This window comes from Bos mutus, chromosome 26, assembly GCF_027580195.1.
Source record: "Bos mutus isolate GX-2022 chromosome 26, NWIPB_WYAK_1.1, whole genome shotgun sequence".
In the NCBI taxonomy this organism is placed as follows: domain Eukaryota; kingdom Metazoa; phylum Chordata; class Mammalia; order Artiodactyla; family Bovidae; genus Bos; species Bos mutus.
The window spans coordinates 7,922,082-7,948,040 of record NC_091642.1 but is presented as its reverse complement, the minus strand read 5'-3'; the positions used below and the strand labels follow the sequence as shown (position 1 = coordinate 7,948,040).

At 51.1% G+C, this 25,959-nt stretch overlaps 1 protein-coding gene across 3 annotated transcripts in view; it reads left to right on the top strand.

The window, feature by feature from the left end:
• The window catches only part of LHPP (phospholysine phosphohistidine inorganic pyrophosphate phosphatase), a 128,668-nt gene that overhangs the window by 21,803 nt on the left and 80,906 nt on the right, over positions 1–25,959 (top strand). For all 3 annotated transcript variants that reach the window (XM_070364037.1, XM_070364038.1, XM_070364036.1), the window contains exons 4-6: positions 5,688–5,751; positions 6,610–6,702; positions 23,364–23,455. In XM_070364037.1, coding sequence (XP_070220138.1) covers positions 5,688–5,751; positions 6,610–6,702; positions 23,364–23,455 — 249 coding nt within the window. The remainder of the gene's footprint in view (positions 1–5,687; positions 5,752–6,609; positions 6,703–23,363; positions 23,456–25,959) is intronic.

The following is a 25,959-nucleotide window of genomic DNA, read 5'->3' as shown; positions in this document are numbered from 1 at the left end:
GGCCTTCAACTAATTGGACGAGGCCCACCACATTATGGAGGGCAATCTGCTTTACTGAGTCTACTGATTTAAATGTGAATGTCATCCGAGAAACATCTTCTCAGAAGCATCCAGGATACCATTAGACCAAATATCTGGGCAGCCTGGCCCAGCCGAGTTGACATAAAATTAGCTGCCACAGTTCCTTGCTGGTCTTACCTTCTGCGGTTTCAGTTCAGTTCAGTTCAGTCGCTCACTTGTGTCTGACTCTTTGCGACCCCGTGAATCGCAGCACGCCAGGGCTCCCTGTCCATCACCAACTCCCGGAGTTTGCTCAGACTCATGTTCTTCAAGTCAGTGATGCCATCCAGCCATCTCATCCTCTGTTGTCCCCTTCTCCTCCTGCCCCCAATCCCTCCCAGCATCAGACTCTTTTCCAATGAGTCAACTCTTCACATGAGGTGGCCAAAGTACTGGAGTTTCAGCTTTAGTATCATTCCTTCCAAAGAAATCCCAGGGCTGATCTTCAGAATGGACTGGTTGGATCTCCTTGCAGTCCAAGGGACTCTCAAGAGTCTTCTCCAACACCACAGTTCAAAAGCATCAATTTTTCGGCGCACAGCTTTCTTCACAGTCCAACTCTCACATGACCACTGGAAAAACCATAGCCTTGACTAGACAGACCTTTGTTGACAAAGTAATATCTCTGCTATCTAGGTTGGTCATAACTTTTCTTCCAAGGAGTAAGCGTCTTTTAATTTCATGGCTGCAGTCACCATCTGCAGTGATTTTGGAGCCCAGAAAAATAAAGTCTGACACTGTTTCCACTGTTTCCCCATCTATTTCCCATGAAGTGATGGGACCAGATGCCATGATCTTCGTTTTCTGAATGTTGAGTTTTAAGCCAACTTTTTCACTCTCATCTTTCACCTTCATCAAGAGGCTTTTTAGTTCCTCTTCGCTTTCTGCTATAAGGGTGGTGTCATCTGCATATCTGAGGTTATTGATATTTCTCCCGGCAATCTTGATTCCAGCTTGTGCTTCTTCCAGCCCAGCATTTCTCATGATGTATTCTGTATATAAGTTAAATAAGCAGGGTGACAATATACAGCCTTGATGTACTCCTTTTCCTATTTGGAACCAGTCTGTTGTTCATGTCCAGTTCTAACTATTGCTTCCTGACCTGCATACAGATTTTGCTTCCTGACCTGCAAGTCAGGTGGTCTGGTATTCCCACCTCTGTGGTTTAGGTCACTGCAAACCACAGAAGCTGGCCAGCTTGACCCTTTTACATTCCTGCCTTGGTCCTGTAGGCTTCCCTAAAGTTACCAACTCCTCGCTAAAGAACAGCACAATTAAGAAGTTTTGTTATTACTCATTTATGTTAAAACTTTTTTCTTCAAAATTATCTTTTAATTATTAAAAATTATTTTTCCAGAGCAGGGATAGTAGTTAAAATAGGTATGTGGTTGAAAAAGAAAAAAAAATATATGGAATCAGTTTCTTTTAGTTTTGTACTTCTATAATAAATTCAGTAGTAGGCAAAGATGTGTTTTCCAAGTAAGCAGCTAGTGAGGAGGTCACTAGCTGATGGGGTTCTGACGTGGGCTGTGGGTTGGGTGCTCAGAAGTCGGAGAAAGGAGCCAGCAGCTTCTGGGCTTAGGTCGTCGCCCCTTGGGACAGCCCAAGGACGCAGGAAGCTGTCACACCCAGGTGAGGGTCACCGGGGTGAGGGGCCATCCTTCACCTGAGTGGGGCCGCGAGGTGCCCCCAAGGAGGCAGGGTGGTGGGTTCACTGGGGCAGAATGTCCTCGTCCTGAAAACGGAGTGATTTACATTTGGCATCTGTTTGGACCGAGAGTGGGAATTGCCTTTGTAATTTCTTCTGTCATGCCTCCGTCAGAAAATTAAGCTGTTTACGCGACAGACTATGGAAGGTTAATGGCTCTTGTGGGCAAGGTCAGGTGGTCATTTTGAAGGGAGGCTGTGCTGAATACTCGGAAGGGAGGGCAGAGGAATAAAGCGTAAAATCTGTCTGACTGCTGCTCTCCGGCTTTTTCCTGTCTTTCTGGAATCCACAGTTTCTTCTTTGTGGTTGGAGTACTCAGGTTCAAGCCTGACCTGCTGTGGCTTTTATTATGCCAGTAACAGAAGATAAATATATCAAATCTCTTGTGTTTGGGGAATAAGAAAAATTAACTTGGGTACTAGTATTTACTGTATCCCTAAAAATGTTTTGGGCCAACAGATGGCCTTCTCAAGACGCCTTTTTGTTTTCCTGGATGAATAAGAAATAAAGACAAGTTCTCGGCCCTTTGAAAGCAAGTCCACATTTAGTATAAAAAGAAATATTAAGGTTTCTAGATTTATGCAAGTCAGTTTTTTTCTTTAGGTTCTAAAAATCAGTGTGGCAAAGAGAGGGTTTTGATTGGATCTTTTCGGCCGCATGTTCCAATTCTTCTTCCCACCGGGACTAAATTTAAACTGAAGAAGGTACAGTACCTGCCACTCTGGAAGGAAGACTCGGGGAGGGTGCGTCGGGCAGAAGCGGTGCAGCGTGGGTGTCCTTGGGAGGCCCTTCCACAGTGCGCCTCCCACCTCCTGCAGCCGGCTCAGAGCTGAGCCTGTCCTGGGCCAGAGGCTCCTAGAATCCTCAGCTCCAGACAGAGCCGTGTGTGCTGCAACAGAGCGGCCTTGTTTCATAATTTTTTCCTTGGCGCCTGGGTCGTCCTCTCCTGTGCTGGCTGCATTCTTTCCTCGGTTCTGTCCTCCGTGCCCCCGCTGTCTTCAACGTGTCCCGCCCTCAGCCCCCCCAACCCCCAGCTCCCTTCCCTCTCTCCCTGGCTGGGCATTTCCTGGAGCGTAGGGGACAAGGAGGGTGGACAAGGGGGTGCCTCTGGGCATCTGATGGACTCCGTGTGCCTGGAGTGGCATCTGGCACTCAGGGTCCTCAGGAAGGTACCAAGTCTGAGAACCCCTGGGTCTAGACCCCTCCACTCATCCCCCTTGACCTTCAGGCCTCAGCTTTGATGCCTCCTCCTCTGGGACGCCTCCCTGCCGCCCCCTCCCCAGCATGCCTGGCCCTCCCCACGCAGAGTGCGCAGAGCACCGGGTTCCGCTTGCCGTCACCCAGGTCCTGTTCTTTCATATTTGTCTGTGGACCTGTCCGCTTCCTCACCAGACAGGGAGTCCCTGGGGAGCAGCCTGGGTCTGAGAGTGTCCCCTGCAAAGGAGTGTGGGACAGCTTCGTCCTACGTTTGGGGGACTGAGTTAGCGGATGCCAGCGGGCCCCCGAGAGAGCCCAGGCCCCAGCACCTGGTGTCTGGGGTTGCTTGATGTTTCTCTGGAGCTTGGCCCCTCCTCTGCCTCTTGGCCACATTTGGCTTTTCTTGGCCAGTCCTTCAAACCCTGGACCCGACTGAGGGAATCATCATACCCAAATAGTTTATTGTGGAACTGGGGAAAAATAAAAGCAAACGCTGTTTTGAGGCTGTTTAAATGCAGGATAGATGTCTGGAGTCCAGACTTAAGACCAAGACAGTTAGGAACCTCTAAGCCTATGTTTTGGGGTCACGCTTTTAAAAGGGGGACTCCCTTGGTGGCTCAGACAGTAAAGAATCTGCCTGCAGATGCAGGAGACCTGGGTTCGGTCCCTGGGTCGGGAAGATCCCCTGAAGAAGGGAATGGCAACCCACTCCAGTATTTTTGCCTGGAGAATTCCATGGACAAAGGAGCATGGCAGGCTACAGTCCATGGGATCGTGAAGAGTCAGACACGACTGAACAACTGACACTTTCACTTTCCTTAAAAAGGGGATCGTTGGCGTCCCCAGCTCCATAAGCAGCGGTGGCTCTCTCCTGGCTCCCAGGCACCTTCCTGCATGTGTGCGGCTTCCCAGCCGGGCCACGTCTTCCCGGCACAACCCCTAGCGTGCAGAGCCTTGGACGCTGACCGAGAGGCCCGGGTTGACTTGGAGACTGGGTCCGTTCGTGATGGAAGAGGCCCCCGCGGCTTTAGCAGTCCGGCTCTGATCTGCCTGGCCCCAGGCAGTGGCAGGGGACCAGCCCTTGCCAAGGCCAAGAGTTTGGCTGCAGCCCAGCCTGCGTCCGGACAGAAGCTTCCGGGGCAGGCAGTGAGGATGCAGAAAGGGTGCGCGCTTCTCCCACCCGAGGGGCCGGGTGATCGCTGCGGGCGGCCAGGCTCTTGCAGCCTTGGAGGCCTCAGGTGGGGCCCAGAAGGGCAGACAGAGTCCCTGGACGCTGCAGAGCTAGAGGAAGGAAGCTGCTAGAAGCAGCTTCCGGGAGCTCGGTCCCACCATTTCCAGTAGACACAGGACAGGGTCCGGCCCCACAAACTGGAAAGACCTGCGTTCGTTCTTTCTTCCCTGGCTCATATCTTATTGCGCATCTCAGTCTGGGTAGCTACATTTTTGGAGTGGTTTCTTCACCCCAGGCATCACATTAGGAGCTTTGTCTGCATTGTTTTGCTCAAGCCTCACAGCAGCCCACGAGGGTAGGCACTGGACCTTCTTTTGACCCATTTTACAGAATAGGAAACTGAGGCCCAGAGGGCGTACGCAACCCAGAGTCCCACAGTTAAAAGCAAGTCAGAAGAGGGTTTGAACCCTGAAGTCAGCAGGCTTCACTAGTCTTCTCTTTACTTTTCCACATATGCTGCTTATTTTTGTCATTCTTTTAGATTCCACGTGTAAGTGATATCGTATGGCGTTTGTCTCTCTGTCTGACTTCCTTTACTTGGTGTGATGATCTCTAGGTCCGTGCATGCTGCTGCAAATGACTTTCTTTCTTTATGGCTAAGTAATACCCCACCGTGTGTGTGTGTCACGCCTTTCTCCATTCATCTGTCCAAGGGCATTTGGGTCACGCGTATATTGTCTCATGTCTCCCAGATTCGACGGTCGTGGAAAGGGGGAAGGGTAACTGGTGTGATGGGTCTCAATCTCTTCAGAGCCGCACAGAGCAAACCACCTTCTCCCCACTGTGTAGTCAAATAGCTGTGCTTTGAGAAAGCTGGGCTTGGTCACCGTGTGCCCCGAGGGGACTGCGTGTGGCCTGGGCACGGTGCTCACAGGAGGGAAGACGTGAGACCGTCTTGGGAGGCGCTGCCGGGAGCCAAGCCGTCTCAGCCTCCAGCGAGACGGGGAAGAAACAGTTGTCGTCTCATAGAAGCATCTGGCGCCCGTGAGGCCTGGCACCTCTCCTGACCCTCCGGCTGCTAGGAGATGCTGTGGAACTAATGGAGTTTTCTTCTCCAGGCAGCAATTAGGGGTTAATTATGAGCAGTTAGGGGTTCGCCACATGCTCTGTGGACCGGCTGCCCTTTCCCAGAACATAGGTCACTTGTGTTTCTCTGTGTTAGCAACTGGACCCAGCTGCCCCCGGGGTCCCTCGTTCATCACTGTGGTGGGGTGCCCACACGGCTGGCAGCAGGGGGCCATTCTGACTGAGAGCTGCCGGCCCCCCATCTCTCCCCTCCTCCTCTTCCCCCCATCCCGCCCCGGTGTGCTGGCCACTGCTGGGCTCTGTCGTGCTGACCCCCGTCCGTCACTCTCAGCGTGGCGTCTGCCCTCACCCTGGTCCGTGACAGCCCTCTTGGGCCAGCCCAGAACCAGGACAGGGCGGTTTTTCCCTTGGCACTTCCCAGGTCCCTGGGCTCAGCTCACCCTGTTCCCCTTGGCTCTTTTCTAGACGCTACTACAAGGAGACCTCTGGCCTGATGCTGGACGTCGGTCCCTACATGAAGGCGCTTGAGGTACCTGCCTGGGTCCCCCTGACCTTCTTCCAGTCTCAGGGCCTTCTGGGATGTCCTGGTCTTCCCGGAGAAGACGGGGTGCTCGGAGTCCCAAGTGCCTTTGTTTTCCAAGTTGGACGCCATGTTCGCGGCTTCAAGCCTGGCCCTCCACCTCCTCTGGAGCTTGGCCCCTCAGCTGCGCTGGTCGTCCCCCTGCTCCCTTTCGCTCCCTCCCCGTCCGCCTCCCAGGACCCTGACCCCGCACTCTTGGCCTCTGCCCTGCTGGCCCTCCCGGCGTGCTCTGCGCCTCTCCTCCGGGTTCTTGACTCCTTAAGATCCCTGTGCACCCTCCTCGTCCCTCGCCCTGCTTTTCTGCAGCACCTCAGACTCCATGTGTGCTAGCCGGACTCCTTCCCAGTCCCCTCCTCCAGTTTCCAGGGCCAGGCTCAGCTGGGCTGCCTGCCCAGGTCAGCCCCGGGTCACTGCCACCTTGGCACCTGCCTACCTGCACTCAGGTGGGAGGGCTGGGGCCCTGGGCCTTTTATCTGCTGGAGGACCTGAGACAGAGCTGGGGGAGGGAGAAGGGAAGGGAGGAGAAGCGGGAATGCAGAGGAGAGCCCCTAACGCCCCGGAGGTCGTCTGGCCCTCAGGCAGGTGGCAGGGGCCTGGTAGGGGTGCCCCCAGCACCCTGGGCAGCCTGGCTGTGGCGCTCACCTACAAGGCATGCCTCTGGGCCGCGTGTCTTGACCCTTGGAGGCCCCTGGGTGCACACTGGGGCCTTTTCTTTTTGATTCCCCAGGGGAGGATTTCACCAGGCCAGGGTTCCCCCCTACCATCCCTTGGTCCCCAGCCCACGCCGTGTCCTTCTCTCTCCCACAGTATGCCTGTGGTATCGAAGCCGAGGTGGTGGGAAAGCCTTCCCCCGAGTTTTTCAAGTCCGCCCTGCAAGAGATGGGGGTGGAAGCCCACGAGGTAAGCCGGCTCCCCACGAAGTGTGTACGTGGAGGCAGCTGTCGGGGGAGGCCAGAGTGCTCCCTGGGGGCAGCCTGGGTGCGTGAGATGAATCTGGGGGCTCAGGCAGCCAAGCTGGTATCCCCCTCCCTCCTCCATCCCCAGGCATGAGAGCTGATCTGACTGGGAAGATGGGGCAAGACAGCCAAGGAGGCCCACTGAACATTCTCAACCTATCAAATCACTATCAGTGTAAGGGTTCAGTCCCTGAGTTGGGAGGATCCCCTGGAGAAGGAAATGGCAACCCACTCCAGGATTCTTGCCTGGGAAATCCCAAGGACAGAGGAGCCTGGTGGGCTACAGTCCACAGGGTCGCAAAGAGTCGGACAGGACTTCGCAACTAAACAAGAGTGAGAAAGAGAAATGCTTGTAGCTTTTCCTAAGATTTTTGCTGCCTCTTTGGAAGAATTGGAATTGACAAGTCTGGTCAGTGTACTGAAACTACTTCATTGGAAAGACAGTGTCCAGCAAGATGAAAAGAATATGCAGGAATAAAACCATGCACCTGGCCACCCTTACATTACAGCTTGTTTTTCTGACCACCCAGTCAGCGTGCGGGATCTTAGTTCTCCGACCAGGAATCGAACCCATGCTACCTGCGTTGGGAGTGCAGAGTCTTAACCACTGGACCACCAGGGAAGTCCCACATTACGACTGCTTTTCACACATACATCTCCGAAGGAAAAAAAAAAGCAGTTATGATTTTAGTGTCCTCCCGCCCCGCTTCCCAGGTAGAGTGAGCCGGTCCCCTCCAGCCGGTGGGGTCCTGACAGCATCGTTGAAGAAACAGCGGGTATGCGTCTGCAGGCGGCCAGGGGCTCCTGCTGTCTGTTTTGGACAGGGCACCACGGGACCGTGTCAGCATCCTAAGGCAAGGCTGGTGCCCCCAGGGTCCCCTTGCTGCTTCCTCCCTGTTGGACCGGAATTTCCCACACGTGCTCCAGTCTAGAGCGCTGGTCTCTCACGATGCTTAGAAAAAGAGCACACAGCCGTGAAGTCTGGAAACCCCGCACCCAAACCGCGCCTGGAAGTCAGAAAGCGCAGGTCTCGGGGGTCCTTCACGGGCAGTACCCTGTGAGGCTGGTAGAGCAGGAATTTATTCCACTCGTTCAAAACACAAGTTTTGAAGGTGACAGGAATAAATAACCTGGTTTACACGACTTCAGTTCATCGTGACAAATGTTAAAATTCGTTTTCTTGTGGCAAATTTCAAGCATGCACAAAAGCAGAAAGACACAGTGATTCTCCTCATCTGTCTATCACGCAGATGCAACATTTAAAAGATTATATCATATTCCCTTCTTCTATCCCTTTTTGTTCTTTTTGGAAATTTACTTTTTTTTTTTTTTTGCTGCTGTATTATAAAGCAAATCCCATACTTAATGTTACAGCCTTTCAGATTGTAGTATGCCTTTCAAAAAGAGATGGTTGGTTTTGACCTGATTGCAGTGCATTAAGACATTTACCAGTAATGAAAAAGCACAAAAAGGTGTTCAGCATCATCTCTCATTCAGGAAATGCAAATCAAAACCACAGTGAGATCCCGCCTCACACCCGCTTGGACCACCATAATAGTTTTAAAAGGAAAATAACAAGCGTTGGGAGGATGTCAAGTCAAGTCAGTCCTAAAGGAAATCAGTCCTGAATGTTCATTGGAAGGACTGATGCTGAAGCTGAAACTCCAATACTTTGGCCACCTGATGCAAAGAACCGACTCATTGGAAAAGACCCTGATGCTAGGAAAGGTTGAAGGCGGGAGGAGAAGGGGACGACAGAGGATGGGATGGTTGGATGGCATCACCGACTCAATGGACATGAGTTTGAGTAAGCTCTGGGAGTTGGTGATGGACAGGGAAGCCTGGTGTGCTGCAGTCCATGGGGTCGCAAAGAGTCGGTCACAACTGAGTGACTGAACTGAACTGGGAGGATGTGGAGAAATTGGAACCCTAATATAGGAATACTGGTACAGATGTAAAGTGGAGAACCCATTCTGAAAAACAGCCATTATGGAAAGCAGTTCCATGGTAAGCTGAATGTGGAATTATTGTATGACCCCAGCAATTCCACTCCTAGGTATATATCCAAAAGAACTGAAAACCAATGTTCAAAGAAAAACTTACACGTGAATGTTCATAGCAGCGCTGTTCACAGTGGCCAAGAGGTGGGAATAATGCACGTGTTCATCAACAAATGACTGGGTGAAGGAAATGTGGTCTGTTGTCCCAGTGGAATATATCAGCAGTAAAAAGAATGAAATAATGAAAAATACTGCTGCATGGATGAACCTTGAAAACATTATGGTAAGTGAAAAAGGCCAGTCACGAAAGGCCACAATGTATATATTTAATATTTATATACTACATGCAGTGTCCAGACTTGCTGTTTAGTCGCTAAGTTGTATCCGACTCTTTGCAACCCCAGTTCAGTGCAGTTGTTCAGTCCTATCCGACTCTTTGCGACCCATGAATTGCAGCACCCCAGGCCTCCCTGTCCATCACCAGCTCCCAGAGTTCACTCAAACTCACGTCCATCAAGTCAGTGATGCCGTCCAGCCATCTCATCCTCTGTCGTCCCCTTTTCCTCCTGCCCCCAATCCCTCCCAGCATCAGAGTCTTTTCCAGTGAGTCAACTCTTTGCATGAGGTGGCCAAAGTATTGGAATTTCAGCTTCAGCATCACGCTTCCCAAAAAACACCCAGGACTGATCTCCTTTAGAATGGACTGTTTGGATCTCCCTGCAGTCCAAGGAACTCTCAAGAGTCTTCTCCAACACCACAGTTCAAAAGCATCAATTCTTTGGCGCTCAGCTTTCTTCAAGGACTGCAGAAAGCCAGGCTCCTCTCTGTGAAGGATTTCTCAGGCAAGAATACTGGAGTTGGGTTGCCATTTCCTTCTCCAGGGGATCTTCCTGACCCAGGGATCGAACCCAGGTCTCCTACATTGGCAGCAGATTCTTTACTGCTGAATCACCAGGGAAGTCCAATATCCAGAATAGGCAAATCCATAGAGACATAAAATATTCATAGATTAGTGGTTGCCAGGGGCTGGGAGTGTGGAGGAATGGGGAGTGAGTGCCAGTGGGTATGAAGTCTCCTTTTGGGGTGATAAAAATGTCTGGAACTCAGAGGTGGTGATGGTTTTACAACACTGTGAGTGTACTTTAATGCCCCTGATTTGTACACTTTAAAATGGCTACATTGGTAACTTTTATGTTATTTTTTCATGTTGAAAAAAAGCCATACCTAAAAGAAAAAAACCCCTCCCCAAGAAAATCAGTAGTAATTCCTTAGTATTATCTAATACCAGCTCATATTTAAATTTGCCTGGCTGTCTCAGAAATGTCTTTTATGTAGATTTCTTTGAATTGAATCCAAATAAGGTTGTCTTGTCTTTTAAACCAGTCTCTTTTTAACTTTCTTTCATGGAACGTTTCAAATATCTGTTGACATTGAGAGAGGAACATAATGAGACCCCAGGTATCCATCAGCAATTATCAGCTAATAAGCACTTTTAAAAACTGTGTTTAACTGTTCATTCTGAAGCAATTTCCCACACAGAGAGAGGTTGCAAAAATAGTGCAGAGAATTCCCATGTGTCCTTAGAGCGTCCCCAAAGGCTAACATCTTCCGTAACGAAAACCGGACAATTACAAAAGCGGGAAATCAGCCTTGACTCCGATGTTGACTAGCGCGGGACCCTCTGTTTCCGGACATGCTGTACGGGTGTCATACCCCCTGCCCCCACCCCACACCCTTTACTGTGAGCAGTTCCTGTCTGTCTTTGTCCTTCAGGGCCCTGGCAGTTTTGGAAGAGTGCATGCGTGCTAAGTCACTTCAGTCGTGTCTGACTCTTTGCAGACCCCTGGACTGTAGCCCACCAGGCTCCTCTGTCCACGAGATTCTCCAGGCAAGAATACTGGAGAGGGTTGCCAAGCCCTTTTTCAGGGGATCTTCCTGACCCAGAGATCAAACCCACCTCTCTTGTGTCTCCTGCATTGGCAGGCGGGTTCTTTACCAGTAGCGCCATCTGGAAAGCCCTTTGGAAGAGTACTGGCCAGTTTTTTCATAGAATGTCCCTGCTGTTTTCTCATGACTTAAGTGTAGGTTTTGCATTTCTGGCATATTTAATCCTGGTCATGCATTTTATTGCTGGCCCCTGGCCCTTCAGGAGGTACAGGCGGGCACTCTGCCCATTGTTGGTGGCGGCCACTTAGACCTTGTCGGAGGTGCCCTGCTGTCCACTGCAAAGTCGCTGTGTCCGTTTGTGACCAGCAGTGTTGGGCAGGGGAGTGTTTCAGTCCCATGTGAATATCCTCTTACGAGTCATTCTTCTCCTCTCCTGATCTCAGTGTCCACGCACAGCTTGCACTTGTAACAGTTGTTACCATGGTGTTTGCCAAGTGGTGATTTTCCATCTCCGTGGTTCCTCTATATTTATTCATTAGAATTTACTGTAAGGAAGCGCTTTCCTTTTCCTCCCACTTGCCTTTTAATTTATTCCAACATGGACTCAAGGATCTCTGTTTTATTCCATGAGTCACAATCCATGCCTGCTGTCATTTTCTTGCCCAGATTGTCCCATATTTGACCACTGGGACCCCTTTGGAAATGAGTAGCTGCTTGTTTAGGACTTCCGTGGTGGCTTAGATGGTAAAGAATCTGCCTGCAATGTAGGAGACCGGAGTTCGATCCCTGGGTCGGGAAAATTCCCTGGAGAAGAGAATGGCTATCCACTCCAGTATTCTTGCCTGGAAAATTCCATGGACACAGGAGCCTAGCAGGCTACAGTCCATGGGGTCACAAGGAGTCAGACACGACTGAGTGACTCACACTTTCACTTTCTTTCACTCAGCTGCTCACTTAACCTATACACTTATCTCTCCTCTCCCCCATTCATTTTGAATCATCCCTCAGATGCAAATCATCACTTCATCCGCAAATTTTTCCAAGTGTCTCTAGGATAGGAAATCTTTTAAAAACACAGATAGTGTCATTATGACATCTAAGTATTAATAATCCTAATAATTCCTTATTACCTTTAAATGTCCAGCCATCATTCACATTTCCCTGATTGTCATATAATTGTTGCGTCACTTGCAATTTGAATCAGGACCCGAATGGGGTCCCGGCACTGTGACTGGTTGGTGTGATTCTCCAGTGTTTGCTCATCCGTCCGTTCCCACACCTTCCCCGTCTCCCCCTTGGATCCCTTGCAGCGTTGTGAGGAAGCGTCTGGGCTGTTGGTCCTCCGGAGCTCCCACAGGCCAGATTTTGTGGGTTGCGCCTCAGCACTGTCCTGTCTCACGCTGCCCGGGTTTCCTGTGTGTTGATAGTTAGACCGGGACGCTTGCTGAGCGTCGGTGTCGGTTTTCCGACCACTGCTTTACAGGGATGGTGTGTCCTCCTCCAGGGCCCAGGTGTCTCCTGGGGTGTTAGCAGCTGTGAGTGGTGGGCGCGTGACCCCACGTATCCACTGAGTTCCGCGAAACGGTGGTGCTTGAATCCTGTGTCATTCCTGCTTCTCCTTTTCTCTGGATGACTTCTGTATAGGGGAACTCCCCACCCGTCATGTGATTTCCCCCAAAGTACAGTTCGTATACGAAACTCCAGACAAATGCCTGTTTCTTTGCTATTACTTATGAGCTTTCAGTGTGAGTTGGCTGTCTAGCACTCTCCCAACACCTTGGGGATTTAAAACTGTAGCACTATAAATGGATAGGTAAAAGCACAGTCGGTGTGTCTACTCCGTTGCAGTTGCTCGTGTCCAAGGCTCGCATCTTTGACCGGCAGGAGCCTCTATGAGCTGCCTCTGCCTCTCGTTGCGGAGCGCGGGCTTCTCACGGTGGTGGCTTCTCTCGTTATGGAGTGTGGGGTCTCTGCACACCGGCTCCAGCAGTTGCAGCTTGTGGGCTTAGTTGCTTGCCCAACTAAGGCATACGGGATCTTAATTCCCTGACCAGGGATCCAACTTACATCCCCTGCTTTGGAAAGCAGATTCTTAAACCACTGGACTAACTGGGAAGTCCCCCAAAATTGTTTTTTTAAAGCCACTGTTATTTCACTGTGTGTGTGTGTGTGTGTGACCAACAGGAGTCTCCTTGAACTCACTGTATTTCCAATTTTTAAGGGATTTGCTTTCCAACATTTAAATTTGTTTTACAGTTACGTAAAAATTCACATGGATCTGAAATCGGATCCACAAAACAAGATACTTTCAAGGACTTCTAGCTTCTGGCCTTTCCCTACTCTTCCCACCCATCTCTCATCACATAGTCCTTTTTTATAAATATCATAGCTTGGCTTTCCATTTCTTAAATATAAGCAACTACGTAACATTTGTGTCCTGCTCATAGGGAATTTGAAAGAATACATTCTTAAGATCATTGTTTTTTTATAGAGTGGGAGAAAGGTTGCTGTTGTAATTTGAGTTAGAAAAATCAGTATTTAGAATTACATCAGCACTATGGTCACAGCCGTCTGTTGGCAGTCTTCCCCACCTCCCCCACCAGCAAAACAGCAGACTGTCACTGCCTAGAAATTAAGACCAGAAGAACCGAGAATTAAGGTGTGATAAGGTCTCGGCTGTCTCTGCAGAGCTGAGCTTGGTTAATCCCCTTCCCTCCTACCTTTGTGTTGGTTGGTCTGGTGTTTTCCAGGTACTTTCCCGGTCAGCATCTTTCACATTCCGAATGAGAAACCGCCCTCCCCACAGCCCCCGACGGGGCACCGAGGCCCTTTGAGGGTTCAGGCGGATGCCAGGGCCGTGGGGACCGGGGTGGGGTGTTGGGGGTTTGAATTCCTGGCGTGGCTACTGTGCTGTGCAGGCATTGTGAGCCTCTGTGGCCCTGGGTCACCAGGGAGCCGTTTTCGCTGGTGGCTCTGAGCACAGATGACAAAGCTGCATCTTATCCCCTCGCGCGTTATCATCCTCTCTGTCTCCCCCTCTTGACAGTTGATGGGCAAAGGCATGTTCTTTACTCCACCCCCCCACCCCTTTTTCTGAATTGTCCATTAATGTTATTCAAGCCTCAGGATTTGTAGACATTTTAAAGCGGTATTTCAAAACAAGGCCATTTTGAATGAACTGTGTCTTATGCACAGGGTAATAATTGTCTGCTCCTGCTTCTCTATTTTTAATGAGAAATGCCCGCGAGGGGCTATCTTGCCGCTCAAGTGCCAGGCTGTGGCAAACCTTACATTTTTCAAGCTGCTTTAATCAATAAAGTTATCACCAGTCATTTCCCTTGATAACTGCTTCTTCCCAGGCCCAGACCCAGTTCTCGCTGCCGAGGAGTTTTCCACCTGCACTTGGAATGGCTATAACTCCCCAAATCCAATTTTCATTTTAACCTTTCCTCGATAGCCTAGAAATAACAGATTGCCGGGATTACTCTAATATATTGGAAAGGCCGGCCTCTTCGAGGTAACCAGGGCCTTTCTGGGATTTGCTAATAAGGCAAAGAATAACAGACCTTAAAGGTTACTTCTAGAAATACCTAATTCTCATAGTTGAAGGCTTCTGAATCAGTGGGTGATTTTATTGCTGCATACCAAAGCCCAAATGATGCGAAGGTTTTGGCAGTTTTCCATGATCCTGAGAGACTCCATCACCTGCAAAATGTGGGTGTTTAATGGAAATGGAGACCGTTCAGACCACAGTGCTGAGCACTGGAAGCCAGCACTCGGCAGCCTGGAGCTGAGGACACCCATTTCACAGATGAGGAACCTGAGGCTTGAGCCCCACGTGTGCCGGGCACACCTGGGGCCTGTCAGGTTCCCACGTACTTCGTGAAATCCTTACTCCAGTCCCCCGTCGTGTGCTTGGTTCCCATCTTAAGGATAAGGCAGGGTTTCTCAGCCTTGGCACTGTTGACATTTTGGGGCCAGATCATTATTTGTGGTGAGGGTAACCCCCATCGTCCCCCAACTTCCCCTGTGGCTCAGATGGTAAAGCGTCTGCCTACAATGGAGGAGACCTGGGTTCGATCCCTGGGTTGGGAAGATCCCCTGGAAGAGGAAATGGTAACCCACTCCAATATTCTTGCCTGGAGAATCCCGTGGACAGAGGAGCCTGGTGGGCTACAGTCCATGGGGTCACAAAGAGTCAGACATGACTGAGTGACTTCACTTTCTTTTTTCAACCCCCATCGTCCCCCAATTGTGAAGCCACAGGTGTTCCCAGACGTTGCCAGATGTCCCAGGGGAGCAAAATCGCCCCCAGTTGAGAACCAGGGCACTGCGGGGTGGTCACATGAAAGCTGCTGTTGGAGCCAGGACTCCCTGCAGATGTGGAGTGAGGCCCCCAGTCCCTTTGGGTCTCTGCTGCTCCCCAGTTCTCAGGGTGGTGGCAGTGACATGTCAGAATGCTTAGCTTTGAAAAGGTGTATTTAGTAGTGTGATATATTCCATTTTGAAAAAAAATGTTAAAATATGTCTTGTTGGCAGAATGTAGAAAATAAAGCTAGACAAGGTTACGGGTGGTAATGGTGAGTACTCTGAGGACAGCCTATCGACAGTGGGGACAAGGGGACTTCCCCGGTGCTCCAGTGGTTGAGATTCTGTGCTCCCAACGCAGGGGCCCAGGTTCAATCCCTGGTCAGGGAACTAGATCCCACATACCGCAACCAAGACCCAGCGTATCCAAAAAAAAACAATGGGGATGAGGTTTGTGGGTTTATTCAAAGAGAACCAGGCATAAGACAAGGACTTTGCTGCGTCGTTTTGTTCCCTGGTTCTCAGGGCTTTCATTCGAAGTGTGGGCCATGGGGACAGTCTGTGCCCTTGGCGGGGAAGCCTGTGGGTGTGGCGTGAGCGTCTGCGTGGAAGGCCCGTCTTCTCCCTTTTGTCGGCCGAGCCCTCTTCCAGCCCATCCTCCCCACCAGCTGGGCGCCTGGTCTTTGGGTGTCAGCTTGGAGACCACTTGCTGGGGCGGTGGGAGCACCGGGAGAGACAGGGCCTGAGCTGCTGCAGCCCAGCTTTGAACTTGGCTCTGCCTCCAGCCTTGGGTAGGGGGTGGGTTCCAGGAAATGCCAGACCTGGGATTGCCTTTGTGCTTTTTCTCAGACATAAGGGACCTTTAAAACCTCCTGTCTCAGCTTTTCCCTAAGACGTTTCCTCCCCTAACGCCTTTTAAAGTAGATTTTGCTTTCCTTCTCCTCAAAACACAATTAAAAATAAAAAAATCAGATGATGAGGTAACTCATATTTGTTAAAGGAGGTGGATAAAATTCAGAAAGTACAAGGGAAAAAAAAAAATGTTCATTCCCTAACCTGGAATAACACAAATCACGCTTAACCTTTCCAATTTGGAGGGCGTGGGGTCTGTGCACACATTTTTTGGGGCTTCTGGATTCCCAGCTGGCACTAGTGGTACAGAACCTGCTTATCATTGCAGAAGATGGGTTCGTTCCCTGGGTCAGAAAGATCCCCTGGAGAAGGACATGGCAACCCACTGCAGTGTTCTTGCCTGGAGAATCCCATGGACAGAGGAGCCTGCAGGCTGTAGTCCATGGGATCACAAAGAGTCAGACATGACTGAAGCGACTTAGCATGCATGCATACACACATTTTTAACACAAAGTTGGACAATCCTGCATCTGCTGTTTGAAACCTGATCCCATCCCTGCCCTGTAACATTGGGAACAGTCTCCTTGGTGCAGATTCAGGCACTTCCACAAAGTAATTTTTGTGGCTACAGAGCACTCTGTCACAGGGACCACCGTAATGTTCTAAAGCACAGGTCTATTCTCCCAACCCCCTGCTACCGCAACGTGCTTTCGCCGTCCTCAGGAGTTGCACATTTAGATTGCTTCCAGTTTCCCTCTTGTACATAAGCCTCGTGAACACCCTCGTATTCCTTTGGTACATTTTAAATTATTTTCCTAGAGATCCTGGGGCTGTGGTTGCCATGCCATGGTGCACATTGCTCATTTCTATTTCAGAAACGCCATAGCGATTCGGCTTCCTCACCAGCTGTCCTTGCCAGTCCTCATTTCCCAACATCCTCACCAATATCGTTGTTTCTTGCTTTATATAAAATAGCCACTTGGGGTTTTGCTGTGTTGATATATTCTTTACGAGTGTGTCAGACAGTGGGGGAGCTGCCTCAGCGATGACCAGCCTCCAGACGTGAGCCTGCAGGCTGAGGGTCTGAGGCTCCTCCCAGAGCGAGGTGTTTTCTCGAGGTGTCTCTAAGTAGGGGTCCGGGTCCCCAGGGGCTGAAGTGCAGGCTGAGCCCACTGCTCCTTCACCACCAGCCCTGCTGTTTGGTACCCCATGGCGGGGAGAAGTGTTCCTCCTGGCAGAGCCTGGGAGTCACTAGACATTTCATGAGAAGTGAACTTTCTTGGGAAAGCTCTTTGGCGTTCACTGGAAGTTGTGTTCCAAACATCGCCACTTGTTGGAATGGGTTCTTCCCCTGGCAAATAGGATGGCGGGAAGAGGAGACCATGGTGGGCAGATAGATATTTAAGAAGGACAAATGAATTCTGCATCTTGAACCCAGACCTGAAAACCTACCTCAAGGGCTCTGGTGCTGCCTCCTGCTCCCGGATCTCTGTTCTGTGGGAGCCGACCGCTTGGTGTGCGTGTCTCCATCTTCCCTGCACCATATTGCAGTCAGAAAGGGAGTGCAATCCAGGCCTGACAGGTAGGGTTTTTTTATTTCCCCCGACAGCGCACCTCTTGACCTCTATCTTCTTGCCAATGATTTTTTAAATCCTAAATGATTTGGCAATAATTGCTCCTCCTTGCGTGGTTATTGCCCTTCACCGATAGTAAATCTGTGAGATTCCCCAGGGGCCGGAACGCATTTGGTATGCGGAACCCACAAGCTGGCCCAGACAGGCCTCGCTGAGCCGGGCTGCAGACCCAGGGGGTCCTGCACCCTGCCCCTCCCCCCGCCCACCCACGGCTCTGGGCTCTGCCAGGGCTTAGCCGTTGGGTTGTCAGGCAGAACCGTAGCTGCTGCTCCTCGGTGAGCTGCTTCCAACGGCCCAGGTTTCCCTGGTTCTGCCTCCATGGGTCCTGCCCGCAAACATTCTCACCCAGCAAGGCCCAGAGCTTCTGTTCTGAGTGGGGAGGAATTTCTGCTGCATGTACGTGTGTGTGTGCGCAAAATTGTATTTCCCCCAGAGCATGAAAGATGCCAGGCGTGACGTTGAATAATTGGAAGCCCGTTTCATTTCCAAGGAGCCTTCTAGCAAGGTGGCCCCGGGACCCCTGGCAGCAGTGGATAGGGTCCTAAGCCGGAACCATGGCGGATGTTTAGAGGCTGGCCTGACAGTGTCAGGACAACTCCCTGGGAAGTCAAAACAGAGTCTCCCACTAGAGCACGTGGCCGGCCTGCTGCCGGGGCCTCTCCGGCCAGGCGAGCTGAGTGGTTGCCCAGGAGACCCCGGCTTTGCGGGTACCCTTAGACTCGCGTGTGTGCAGCGTCTCTGGGGCAGGTCCCACTTCGAGGAACGTGGGTTGCCACTGGTTGTTTCTTCTTGGGTGATGGATGATTTCCACATGGCTGCATGGGAGCTCGTAGACACGAAAATGAACCCATTTGTATTTGACGGTGTTTTCCCCAGCATCACTTTCTAGAAAAAAAAAAAAAAAATCCAGCTTTACCATATCCAAATACTTGCCTGCGGCACTATTATTAACTTAATGTTTCTTTAAATTGATTCATTCTATATACTTCAGTGTCTACAAGAAACTTTCGATCCCTACTCTAAATGGGAAACCAGAATCACTCACCATAAATAGATTATTCTAAAAATAAATACTAATGGTTGTATTAAAAGTGTACATCCTGTTCTACCTAAAATCAAATCACGCATCAATAGTATGTGTAACACACGTTGGCGAACAAGAGTTTGGTGGAGGAAAGCCCAGAGCTGTATGAAGTTTGGGACGAAATGCAGTGTATTTCAGGTACCTCGTATGTCCCGCAGGGGGCGCAGCTCCTAGCGGTCAGCGGAATTCTCAGCCCTCGTGGTCATCAGCCACCTGCTCACGCTCCTGGGGGCCCGTGTCCTTCAGTAGCTTCTCTGACGGAGGTCCCTCTGGTCTCTGCTGAAATATGATTAAGTGACCAGGGTCTGGTACCTCTGAGGCAGTCCGTGCTAATTGTTAGAAACCCTCGTGTTCACCTGAAACTGCCTCCCTGGCGCCTGGGGCAGCACCAGCTCAGCCTTTGTCCGCTTGTGCACAAGCGCCTCGCGATTCCTCATTATCTGAAGGCCCACTCGGGAGACGCTTCCAAGGACATTTGCTTCAGGTTTGTTGACCTGTGGTTGACACGCGTGTGGTGTCTTCTTCGGGGAAGGCTCTCATCCTTCCTCCTCCTATGCCCCCTAGCCTGGTTGATACCTCATTCCCTTCAGATCCAAACTCAAAACCTCACCTCCTCCAGGAAGCCTTCCCTGACCACTGTGAGCCCCACGAGGTCAGGCTTGACCACATCCTGCTTTTTTTCCTCCCTGTGCTTTATTGCGGGTCCTGGCTATATGTGTGTGAAATTACCTCATGAACATCTGTCCTCTGCCTTCCACCAGGAGCTTCACAAGGGTGGGGACTGTGTTTCTAAGTCACTGTGTCCCCACCACCCTGCCCATAGAGGACCCGATACAGAAGGGCTGGGGCACTGGAGGCCTGTCGTGAGGGCTGTGGACTCTCTCTAATAGGGCTAGATTAGGAGTTTACTCAATAAAACGTTTCCCAATATATTTTCCTTTTAAACATGTACAGATAGCTATTATGTCCAGGCACTGCCCTGGATGCTTAACTTCCATGTTTCTGTTTAAATACCACATTAGTTGAACCCATTGTACAGACTGAAGTGGATCACAAGATTGCAGGGCTAGCCTATCGCACACCTGGGACCCTGGGCTGACTTTCTCTGGCCCCATCTGAGCCTTGAGCTCAGTCTGACAAGTCTGGTGGGCGCATGGGGCCGGCCTCTGTATCCCCTATCTCCACCCCTACCACTCCGAGATGGAAGGGACATTCCATCTGGACTCCTCACAGGCAGAGTTCAAATAGACGGGTAAGGGTCCCCGAGTTTGTGACTGCTTCACAGGTATCATTTTTACTTTTCTTGGTTCCGGTTTCTGCATTTGTTCACTGGTTGGCCCTACCCAGCATCTGAATTTCAGAGAAACTTAAGAATAATTGTCAGTTTCAAAGCCTGTCTCCCCGTCAACATCGGGACACTCACTGTGCCCCAGGAGCCCGGTTCCTCGGGCTGTCTGACCTCCGACCAAGGACATTTCTGATCAGACTTGGAATGTGTTTGGTGTCTGATGTGTTAGACTTGACTTGCACTGGCAGAATCGTTTCCTGAAAATATTTTGAAGCTTTTAATCAGTGCGGTAGTTGAGTGAGGGAGGCTGCTCTTTTTCTTCTTTAAAAATACATTTATTTACGTAAAGAGTCAACCCCAGTTCGATCCCTGGGTCAGCAAGATCCACTAGAGAAGGGATAGGCTACCCACTCCAGTGTTCTTGGGCTTCCCTTGTGGCTCAGCTGGTAAAGAATCCGCCTGCAGTGCAGGGAGACCTGGGTTCGATTCCTGGGTTGGGAAGATCCCCTGGAGAAGGGAAAGGCTACCCACTCCAGTCCAGTGTTCTGGCCTGGAGAATTCCATGGACTGTATAGTCCATGGGGTTGCAAAGAGTCAGACACGACTGAGCCACTTTCACTTTCATGTAAAGAATACGAATCCATTTAAATGGTAGTATTCATCGCACAGGTTGATATGTTGAAAGGACACCCACCAGTGATGACTGAGGTTTCAGCAACAGGAATGCTGACTGTGCCCCTTGCCCCCCACTCTTGTTTGGTAACTGTTGAGCAGTTCTATGGTCTGGGCCTCTTAAGTGTCCTTGTTGGTTATCCATTTTAAATATAGCAGTGTGTACACCTGTTCATCCCAAACTCTCTATCCCCTCTCCCCGTCCTTCCGCCTGGCAACCATAAGTTCACTCTAATCTTCCAGCTGGTTTTAAGTTTTTCTCCTCGTCCTTGGTTTTGAGCAATTTGCCTGTGTTGTGCTTCGATGTAACTGTCTTCATGTGTCTTGTGCTTGGTATTGATTGGGATCTTGGAGCTGTGGATTTATCATTTTTGTTGAGTTTGGAAATTTTTCAGACAATATTTCGTCAAATATTGTTTCCGTCTCCTCTCTGAACATCTTGCTTTCAGGGATTCCAGTTACACCAGGCCTTTTGAAGTTTCGTCATTTGGTCATTTTCTTAAAAATATATATATCTTTTCTCTCTGTGTTTCATTTGGGATCGTTTCTATCACTGTGTCTTCAAGTTCCTCAATCTTTTTTTCCTCATTGTCTTACCTGGATTTAATCTCATCAAGTGTTTTTGTATGTCGTTCCAGACATTGTAGTTTTCCCTTTTAGAAGCTTGATTTGGATATTGGTCTCTACTTAACTTTGGGAACGTATGGAATACAGTTATAGCAACTGCTGCAATGCCCTCCTCTGCTAATTCTTACATCTGGGTCAGTTCCAGTTCAGTTTTCGTTGATTTCCTCTTCATTGTGTGTGATTATTTGTCATCTTTGCATAGATGGGATTCATTTTTATTAAATTTTATCTTTCTGAGTGCTGGATATTTTTGTGTGGGTGCTAAGTCGTTTCTGTCGTGTCTGACCCTTTGTGACCCCACGGACTGAAGCCCACCAGGCTCCTCTGTCCATGGAATGCTCCAGGCCAGAATATTGGAGTGAGTGACCATGCCCTCCTCCAGGGGATCTTTCCCACCCAGGGGCTGAACCCACCTCTCTTCTGTCTCCCGCATCGGCAGGCGGGTTCTTTACCACTAGCGCCACCTGGGAAATACTTTTGTGCTTTGTTCTGGGATACAGTCAAATCACTTGGGAATAGTTCAATCCTTCCAGATCTTGCTTTTAAAAGTAGGGAGGCAGCACAGAGCAGGGTTTACTCTGGGCTGGGTATTCCTCACTGCTGAGTCGAGACGCTTCTCCGAATGCTCCCCAGGCCCTGTGCATTATAATGTTTTCCAGTCTGACTTTCCAGTCTGATTGGTGTGAACAGGTGCCGTTCCCCAACTCTGCAGGAGGTCCCGGCTCTGTTTTAATTCTTGGTATGACTCTTCCCCTGGCCTCGGGTGGTCTCCTCACTCACCTGTGCTCACCAGCAGTCTGCCCGACACTGCATCCTTCAGGGGGACACTCCGTAGATCTCCCCTGTTCTCCCAGTGCCCGCTCTTCTCCGATACGCTGCCTCGGTCTCCCAGCTCTGAGCTCACCTCCTCAATTCAGGGGATCGGGGCTCTGCCTGACTCCCCCTCCCTGTGCTCACAGACTGGAAGTCCTGAAGGCAGCCCCAGGGATCCACAGGACTCTCTGTTTCTCCTGCTTCTCCTGTATCTCAGCATTTGTCCTTTATTGCCTGATGTCCAGTGTCTTGAAAACTGTGATTGCATCTGGTTTATCTGGTTTTCGAGTTGTTTCAGGTGGGAAGGGGCTGCTTTTAGAAATGATACCCAGGCTGTGAGTGTTCCGTGCACATGTGTGTGTATTTCTTTTTTTTTTCTAATTTTATTTTATTTTTAAACTTTGCATAATTGTATTAGTTTTGCCAAATATCAGAATGTATTTCTTTTTGTATACATTTTTTGCTTTTTATAAGTGGTAAACTCACCATTGAGAGTAAAAGCTTCTCCGTTGGGGCTACAAAGATTGGCCAGAAATTCACTTAGCTTTTACAAAATAACCTGGTTACAGAGTATTTGTGAAAGTAAAAGTCGCTCAGTCGTGTCCGACTCTTTGTGACCCCATGGACCCTACAGTCCATGGAATTCACCAGGCCAGAATACTGGAGTGGGTAGCCTTTCCCTCTTCCAGGGGATCTTCCCAACCCAGGGATCAAACCCAGGTCTCCTGCATTGCAGGCGGATTCTTTACCAGCTGAGCCCCAAGGGAAGCCCTGCAGAGGTTTTGGCTGGGGATAAAATTCAGCCTGTGTTCGAGCAGAGGTGAGACAGTGTCAACTCCCCATGTGTCCTGTGGCACCTGTGTGTTTATTTCTGGCTGTGCTGGGTCTTCATTGCTGTGCGGGCTTTTCCCTAGTTTCGGGGAGCCGGGGCTGCTCTCTGGTTGCAGAGCCTGGGCTTCTCATTGTGGTGGCTTCTCTTGTTGCAAGCGTGGGCTCCAGGGCTCCAGAGCTTCAGCAGCTGTGGCTCCCCAGCGCTCGGGCCCAGGCTCAGTAGTTGTGGTAAACAGGCTTAGTTGCTCCTCGGCATGGGGGGTCTTCCCAGATCAGGGATTGAACCTGCGTGCCCTGCATTGGCAGGCACATTCTTTACCGCTCAGCCGCCAGGGAAGCCCACCTCAGATCACTTTGATACCTGTTGGTTGATTTTACGTTCTGCAAATATGCACCATTCAGAGCTGCAGCCCATGGTGGGCAGTGGGAGATATATTCAAGCAGGTTGACTTTTAGTCAATATGACGACAGTATTATCTTGTTTAATGTGTACGATGGTGGTTTGAAACATCAAATCAAGAGGTTTACAATGTCAGAAAAGATGAGGGAGCGCAGGAAGAAAGCCATCCCGACACCACTTCTCAGCGCCTTTCACTATCTGCCCGACAGGCCATCATGATCGGGGATGACATCGTGGGCGACGTGGGCGGTGCCCAGAGGTACGGGATGAGAGCCCTGCAGGTGCGGACCGGGAAGTTCAGGTAAGCGCCCATGGGAGCCTGCCTCCCATAGCCTGCCTGCCTCATGGATTCTAGGGTTTCACTTTTCATCTCCAAAATAAAGGGTGTTTCTCCTTCCAGATGGAAGAGCAGATTGTGGGCACCCAGTGACTTTTTGGTAACTGCACCCTGGACAGGCCTGGGTGCCTGTTAGTAGCAGAGAGCGGCAGGGAAAGCAGCTTTTGATACGGGGTCTGAGTTTCAGACCTGGGGTTGGAGAAGGGTGCCGTGCAGAGACCATGCACTAAAGGCTCTGGCCGGTTGCCGAGCCCACTGCCTGCAGAGCCTGGGCCTCGTGCCCTTGGCCCCATGGCAGACGGGTCACTCTGCTCCGAGGTTACAGCTGCTGTGCGCGACTCCTCTGGTCACTGCCTGTCCTTTTCCTCCATGTGTCTGGCTCTCTCACCTAAAGATGACAGGTGTGTGGCCAGGGATGAGTCAGGGACACTTGGGAGCTGAGCCTCCATCTCCAGAGTGTCTTCTCCACTGGGAAGTCAGCCTGGCGTCGCTTGGGTCGCCGTCAGGCGCCTGTCGGGGTCCGGGCACTTGCTATGTGTGGAGGTGCCCTGCGGTGTCCGAGTGTGGCTCTCTCACCCGTCTCAGACGTCAGAGTGTCGTTCTGCCTGACTCTAGGTGGTTTTGACTGTGGCCATTCAGAGGAAGTACTGTTTTGTGGATGCTGCAGAGACTTACTTAAAACGTGGTTGCCTTGGGTATTTGGATGTGGGGTGGGGGTGGGGGGGATGGACCTCATCAGCTATGAGCAATCTGCTTAGACCGGGTCAGAGGAGTCGATTCGAGGGCCTGACCCTCACTCTGAGGCCTGTCTCCTGTGTGAGAGACCCAGGCGGCCTTTGGGTTTGGGACAGGTGGGGGAACACCAGGCGAGTGAGCAAGTCTTAGCGTCCCTGGGGGTCTGGGGCCAAGAAGTCCCTTCCAGCCTCTTCCTGGCCCTCCCAGGGTGTCAGAGGCCCCCCTTGAAGCCCCCAGCATGCCTTGAAACTTGGACTTCCTTTCTCCCCCACATCCTCAAATGAGGGTTTCCAGGATTTCCTGGGTCTCCTTGGCTATGTCCAGCTTATGTCTGACTCAAAGCCTTGCCAACATTCTCTCCCCTGCGGTCCTCTGTCCCCCTTCCTCCAAGTTGCTGAGCAGGAGGACTTGGCGCCCTGATGCTCTGCTGGACGGTGCTGCCGAGTCCCTCATGCCACCTGTCAGGAGCCGGTCCGGCCCAGGGAGCCCCTGTGAGCACAGGCACAGGAGTGGGGCCTCCTTGCTAAGAACACGGTGCTGAGGCTCAGAGCGGGGTGAAGAGTGAGAACCATGTCTTTTTTGTGTGTATGTACTGGGCTATTTCTGATTTCTTAGGAAGAAAAACTTGTCTTCTGGGATTAAATGTAGCCACGGTTGGGGTCTTTCTGGCCAGCCCAAGCCCTGCCCCTGTAACCGAGAAGGTCTTGCCTTTGCCCCAGGCCCCACGTGTACCCCTAGGTCGCTCAGTCCCTGAGGAAGGTCCACATGTGTGGTCAGGAAGCCCACCAGTGGGCAGGTGGGCATGCGGGCGGCTCTGTCCCACCGCGCACCACTGGGGTCGGCACTTTTCTGAGGCCCCTGTCGCCCCATCTCCTGGAGAGAGAAACCAATCAACAGCTGGCCTAATTGACGACATACGGATATTCTGGTAACATTTGGATATTTTACAAAACCAGGATAGTAGTCCACCTGCCTCCTTCTCGAGCCACGTTTTCTGCCATCTCTGCTCTCCAGCGCCTCGCTGTCTAATGCAGTGGCCACAAGCCACAGGTGCTGGGGAGCCCTGGAGATGAAGCTGGGTTAAAAATGGGCATACATGAGAATTCAAGGACTCGGTGGGAGAAGAACATGAAAGGGTCCATTCATAATATTTCATACCGATCACGTGTTGTAGTCCTGATGCCTTATGTTAATTTCACTTGTTTGTTCTTATTCTTGGCAACATGGCTACTAGAGCGTCCTGGCTCGCCTCACTGCTCACACCCATCCGGGTGCCTTTCTGGTGGACAGCGGGGCCCCTGCACGGCCGCCTTCTCCCTGCAGATGGCACTCTTGGTGCATGAGGCCTGTGTGGCACTTGCTTGAAGCTCACGGCAGGCCCTGTAGCTGGCTTGGGGCCAGTGAGCAGCCTTGGCACTTTGGTACCCTGGAGACTGGGCCAGCATTCCAACCCTCCAACCCCCCACCCCCTGGGGCAGCACCCAACTTCCCCCTCTAGGGTGGCCCTGCCTGCCCCCTGGAGCTCTCCACCCCTCTGGCCACCTCTGCGAGCCGGCCACACTAGGTCTGAAGGTCGTCGTGGCCCATGTCTGCACCAGACAGGAGCTGGGCGGGGACAGTGAGGTGTCCTTACTGTGCGCTGGGCCTCTCCTCTGAGTGGCCCGAGTGGGTGCACTGTGTCCCCTGCTGGTGGCCCTGGCCCAGCCCTGACTGCACTGGGGGATCGAGGCGGG